The following is a 6,575-nucleotide window of genomic DNA, read 5'->3' as shown; positions in this document are numbered from 1 at the left end:
GAGACCCTGTCTCAAAAAAAAAAAAAAAAAATCAACAGTGCATTCTTAGTGTTTGTTGTTTTATTTTGTCTTGAAGGGTATGTTTTCAGAAGGACTCATGCATGGACAAGGAACTTATATTTGGGCCAGTGGATTAAAATATGAGGTAAAGCATATAATAATATAGTTCTAAACTGTAACTATGGAATTTAAGGTCAGGTTCCCACAATTAAACATACTGTTATCATAAAAGTAATTCAGCACATGGGTTGAAAAAATATTCACAGAACCAAAGGTTATAGTAATTCGTGATTGCTATTCGATATTCATCTGTATATTCTGGAGGTAATCTATGTGTTCTGAGTGTATGTATACCTGTACTTAGCCCCTCCTACTTTTTATAAACACATATAGTTAGTTGGTACCTTTATTTTTTAGAGATTGAACCATTTCCATTCACTCAGATCTAACTATATACTGGCTGCATGCATTCCATAATGTGGATTTCACTTCACACATCTTGCTGGGTTGAGGGGAATGTGTATTTTTAAATTGATTGCTGGGATCAAATTGCTCCTAAGAGATTGTACCAGTTTCAACTCCCACCCACAAATTGTGTGAGGGCCTGAAATGCTATTCTAAAAATCTCAATTACAGAGTTACTAACAGATGGTGTTTATAAGTGGTAATGAAGACATTTCAAACACATGCACATAACACACTTATTCAAATAACAGCCAGGCAGTGATGGAAACAGAGGCAACTGTGGCCCGGGAAAGCAGCTAACTAGACCTGGACAGCAGGTGGCCTGTAGCAGAGGTGCAGGGAGAGTGCAGGAGGGGTTGGCCCTCACTGTAGAGGGTAGGGGAGAGACCTGCCAAGGTCCAGGGGAACCTGAGGGTTGGGTACCAACGACAGTTGAAGGCCAGACTTTCCCACTTAACATCTTGCAGTTTAGCCTGTGGCCGAGGTTCAGGGTTTCTGGTCCCTGAATGGCAATTTTCCAGGAGTCCTCTCTTCTCCATTGTGTCTGGAAACTCTTGGGGAGGGGGCATTTTTGCAGATACAGGCCCCTGTACCAACCCCATCAGGAAGGTTTATGGGCAGGATTCTGGGGACTTTCCCAGAAGCATCCTCAGGGAAGGCAGCTGAGGCCTTACGACCAAGCCAGGTTGTACCGTCTCCCCTTTTCTCCGTGGACCAGCTACCTCCAAGGAGTTCTTATTCCACTAAGAACACTAAGTCTAGATAATCATCAGGATCTCCTGGAGAGTACAGTGAATTAGCTTCCTGGGAGGCAGGTTCCAAGAGTCTGAAGTTCCCAAGGTCAGCACTGGAAGGAACCACTTTACCATGTCACCTGCTTGCTTCTTGGAACTTAGTCTATAGGTGACCTTCCTGATATTTTTTTCTGCCTGAGCTTCCACCCAGTGAAGGGGTTGGGAGAGAGAGGATGGGAGATGCAGAGAAAAATGGAGAAGGGAACAAGTGGGAGTTCCACTGTTTCCCCGGAGGAGAGCCAAGAACAGTATCAGCGGTCAAGAGATGTCTCAAGCAGCCCCCAAGATTAAGGATCCCTCCACTGCCTTCTGTCACCTTCTGGCCATTTTACCCCAGGGGGAATTTGTGAAGAACATTCCTATGAACCACGGCATGTTCACCTGGCCAGATGGCAGCATGTATGAAGGTGAAGTGAGGAACGGCCTGAGGCACGGCTTTGGCATGTTCAAGTGCAGCACTCAGCCGGTGTCCTACATCGGCCACTGGTGCCATGGCAAGAGACATGGGAAGGTGAGTGAGGCAGCCACTTGGCAGGGTCCCACCTGGGAAAGGAGGAACAGACACAGAGGGTGGGGTGCTCTTGAGGATGTATTGGCTGTTTGCTTATTGAAAGGTAAACTTCACATCACACAGAAGTCACCATTTTAAAGGGTACGATTCAATGGTCTTTAGTACATTCACAACGTTACACAGCCATCACTACTATTTAGTCCCAAATGCTTCATCAGTTCAGAATAAAACCCCATACCCATAAGGCAGTTATCCCCACTCACGCCACATCCCCTGCAACCACAGATCTGTCTTCTGTCTTATGGGTTTACCTATTCTGGACATTTTATATAAATGGAATCATATAATATGCAACCTTTTATGTCTGTATTCTTTTACTTAGCAGAGTATTTTAGAGGTTCAACCATGAAATCAAATAAAGTTATCAGTATTTCCTTTCCTTATATGGGTGAATAATACTCCATTGTTAGTATTTACTATAGTTTAGGTTGATGGACATTTGGGTTGTTTCCATCTTTTGACTATTATAAATAGTGCTGGTATAAATATGTTTACAAGGATCTATTTGAGTCCTTGTTTCAGTTCTTTGGGGTATATGTCCAGAAGTGGAATTGCTGGGTCATATTGTAAGTTTATGTGTAACTTTTTGAGGACCCACCAAACTGTTCTCCACAATGGCTGTACCATATTCTATCTCCACCAGCAATGCAGGGTATATTCACTTCTAACCAAGGTGGCTATTTTTGGTAGTTCTGTTTTGCTTTTGTGTAGGATGATAAAATAATGTAGCAATTAATTGGAATTTTAAAAATTTGTAGTTTTAGACAATGTCATGAAAAATCCTCCATTATGATCATCTCTGGTTGAGTATTATAGCAGGCTAGAATATGTCACTTGGCATTAGGCCCAGCATTGTACAGTATTCATATATGGGTTCTTAAACAAGTGGGGACTCCTTTTTTTCTTTTTGTAAATAATTTATGACTGCCTTCTAAGATAAGATAAATGCCCTAATTTATTTCCAAACCTACGGCGTCCAGTGCACTATTCAGAATATCCACAGTAATCAGTGCCTTACTCAAGTAGTGCTCTAGGAAGAAGTGATGCACAGGGAGAGACAGATTTGCCACCAACCTTGAAAGAGAAATCTCTGAGATTCTGGCTCTGGAACTCTTTTAATCTGAACAGCACAGACAGTTTAATCTCAGCTCTGTCTGCTTCTGAAGAGCCCTGGTCTTTTGCTGATTCTCTTATAAGTGGAACCACTGTACAGGATAAAACCAGAATGAGAAGTCCTTTCATGAGATACACGCCAGAGTCCCTGGACATCAGCCAAAGGCTTCAGACAAACCAAGGTGGACTTCCAAAGTCTGTGCCTTAAAGAATATCTGCATTTCAAAGTTCAAAAGAGAATTAGAAATCTAGTGCAGCCTTCTTCCTTGGTGGATACTGGCCAAGAGAGTTAGGAGAGAGTAATTGGGCCACATGGTTAGCACCCGGACCTTCCCTCACACCCACCTCCAGGGGAAGACTGCTTAGGCTTCACCATGATCCCTTACCATGAACTCTCCCCTGCTTTACTCAGGCTTTATCAGACTGTTCCATTGTGGTGTGGATTTTTTTGTTTGTTTTTCTCACAGCACATCCCTTGAGATATATTGGAGGGGCTGGGAATTGTGACTTCTAAATGCCAGCAGCTGGATGGCTGTAAGAAGGAACAAGTTAGCCTGACAATGAGGAAAAATATAGTGTGCACCTGTAATCCCAGCTTCCCTGATGGAGGCTGAGGCAGGAGGATCATTTGACTACACCTGTGAATAGCCACTGCACTCCAGCCTGGGCAACATAGTGATACTTTGTCTCTAAAATAATTTTTTAAAAAAAGTTTGGGTACATAAGAGAAAGAGACCTTTAGTTCAAGGAAGGTGCAGCTATTCACCCTAGGTGGCAACAGGACAGGATTTCTTTGAATTTTTCTTATGGTTGGTATTATAAAAACAAACAAAAAGAAAAAGGAAAGGATTTCTTTAGATATTTATTTCACTAATAGTTACTGAATATAGTGAATATAACTGAATATAATGAATGTCATCATTCATTGAATCAGTTTTTTTTTGATTTTTAAAATTTTTGTGGAGATAGGGTCTCACTATGTTGTCCAGGCTGGTCTCAAACTCCTGGCTTCAGGTGTTCTTCGATTTCAGCCTCCCAAAGTGCTGGGATTACATGGGTGAGCCACTGTGCCTGGCCATGGCATTTGGTTATTGAGGAGTAATTGACTTGTGACATCTCATTCTCCTTTGGTGTGGATATTTTATCATTTTCTTCTGCTTCTTCTTTTTTTCTGATACAGAGTCTCTGTGGCCTCTGGTAGAGTGCTGTAGTGTCACAGCTCACAGCAACCTCAGACTCTTGGCCTCAAGTGCTTTTCTTGCCTCAGCCTCTCAGGTAGCTGGAACTACAGACACCTGCCTGGCTACTTTTAGAGGCAGGGTCTCACTCTTGCTCAGGCTGGTCTTGAGCCTGTGAGCTCAGGCAATCCACCCCCCTCAGCTCCCAGAGTGCTAGGATTATAGCCATGAGCCACTTTATCATTTTATTGATTGTAAAACAGAAACATAATAGATTATGTTTCTTGCCTACATATGTCATTGACTTCTGCATAGTTTATACTTCTTAAATTCATATATGTTTTTCTGTACATTTAACAAAGCATTTGTGTCATGAGGTTTGATTTTTTTTTAATCTTATTTGTTTTAGGGCTCCATTTATTATAATCAGGAGGGTACCTCTTGGTACGAGGGAGACTGGGAACACAACATCAGAAAGGGCTGGGGAATAAGATGGTAGGTATGACCACTGCTACATTTGAGTATGGGTGAAAAAGTGTGTGTGGTCCCCAAAAACATACACTTTGGCTATTTAAATACAAGGTGCAAAAATCTCTGAGAACACATTGTTTCTCAAAACAGTGTGGAATATTTAAATTAATCCCAATATAATCTCCATAGTGATTATATTCTATGGAAGATTTAGAAAACTACCTTGTTAAATGATATCTACTCATACTCTTTCACTTTATTTATTCATTTTGTATTTTGTATTTATTTTTTTTTGAGACAGACTCTGATTCTGTCGTCCTGTATAGAGTGCTCTGGTGTCACAGCTCACAGCAACCTCAAACTCTTGGGTTTAAGCCATCCTTTTGCCTCAGCTTCTCAAGTAACTGGGACGACAGGCACCTGCCACCATGCCTGGCTAGTTTTTCTGTATTTTGTAGAGATGGAGTCTCACTCTTGCTCAGGCTGGTCTTAACACTCCTGACCTCAAGCGATCCTCCCAAAGTGCTAGGATTTCTCGTGTGAGCCACTGGACCCGACTTGACTTTATTATATGTAGAAGTTGCCTTTTTTTGTTTTATATATTAATTGTGGATCTCTAGTATTATATATTTTCTGAACAATGTTGACATATTTGCTTGCTTGCTTGATTTTCTTTTCTTTTTTTTTTTTTTTGAAGAGGAGCTGGCAGCCAGAGAGTACCAGTCTTTCCCACCAAACTGTTTTTTTGCTTGATATTAGATTAAACTAATGGAGTCACATATTTTAAGCACTAAAACATTTGGGGGCAAAATAAAAACTAATTATAACATGATAGGAAATTACTTTTAAAAGGTCTTAAAACCCCAGCCTTATTCACTTTGTCACCTTATTAAATGACAGAAGGTTTAATCAGGTGATTTATTCTCTTCCTAAGTTGGTTATGTTTACCTACCACACGCTTATCCATTGAATTTCAAATACAGGGAGGAGTGCCTGGGTGCAAAGGTGTTGTGGGTGGTGGAGGTTAAAAGAAAGTCTTGAAGGTAAATGCTGTGTATGAGGTAATCAGTTGTTTTTCACTGGTTTCTTTTGTCTTAGTTACAAATCTGGAAATATATATGAAGGCCAGTGGGAAGACAACATGCGCCATGGGGAAGGGAGGATGAGGTGGCTGACAACCAATGAAGAGTACACTGGCCAGTGGGAGAACGGCGTCCAGGTACACACTGGCCAATTTCAGCTGCTTATGCCCAGATGTAGATGCTCTGCTGATCTTCAGCACATGTATTAATTGGAATGATAGTGTATAGTAATCTGAAGTTTACATCCCGCTAAATTTTGAAACTCAAATTGCTATGTTCTGGTCTCAACTGTACTTTTATACTGTGATTTTATTACTTAGTCTTCTCTAATGGTTTTACCCACAAACTAGGTTCTGCCTGTCATTGGTAAATTCATATGGCTCCTGTAAGGACTGAGACTGTTTATAATTTAAAAGCTATTGATTTTGTAAACAAAAGAGAAACTTTATATAGGTTTTATATAATTTTATATAGTCTGTATAGCTAGGATTCTTTTCTCTCCTCTCTCTTCCTCCCCTTCTCTTTCTCTTCTTTCTTCTCTATTTCTTTCTACTCTGTTGCCCAGCCTGGGAATGTCATATCCTGATCAGAGTTTGCTGTAACCTCAAACTTCTGGGCTCAAGTGATCCTCCCACCTCAGCCTCCTGGACTCCTGGCCTCAAATGATACTCCTGTCTTGGCTTCCCAAAGTGATGAGATTACAGATGTAATCCACTGTACCTAGCCTATATAGTGAAGATTTTCTGGTGATATCTTATTAGTATACATTAGTCTAGTAATTGGGGACCTTGCTGAAGTCATATAATAATAGTTCTATTAATAGTTGCAGATTCGTTGGGATTAGAACATTCCGAGTGGACTCAGTATAAATCATACAGATTTTTTTTTTTTTTTTTTTTTT

The 6,575-nt window shown here is 40.7% G+C and overlaps 1 protein-coding gene across 1 annotated transcript in view; it reads left to right on the top strand.

The window, feature by feature from the left end:
* RSPH10B (radial spoke head 10 homolog B) overlaps window positions 1-6,575 on the top strand; it is a 60,793-nt gene that overhangs the window by 8,564 nt on the left and 45,654 nt on the right. The window contains exons 3-6 of the mRNA XM_003798927.1: window positions 77-145; window positions 1,597-1,770; window positions 4,531-4,616; window positions 5,691-5,811. Coding sequence (XP_003798975.1) covers window positions 77-145; window positions 1,597-1,770; window positions 4,531-4,616; window positions 5,691-5,811 — 450 coding nt within the window. The remainder of the gene's footprint in view (window positions 1-76; window positions 146-1,596; window positions 1,771-4,530; window positions 4,617-5,690; window positions 5,812-6,575) is intronic.

This window comes from Otolemur garnettii, unplaced genomic scaffold (assembly GCF_000181295.1).
Source record: "Otolemur garnettii isolate 467f Iridium unplaced genomic scaffold, OtoGar3 scaffold00142, whole genome shotgun sequence".
Classification (NCBI taxonomy): Eukaryota; Metazoa; Chordata; class Mammalia; order Primates; family Galagidae; genus Otolemur; species Otolemur garnettii.
This window is presented reverse-complemented; position numbering and strand designations above follow the sequence as displayed.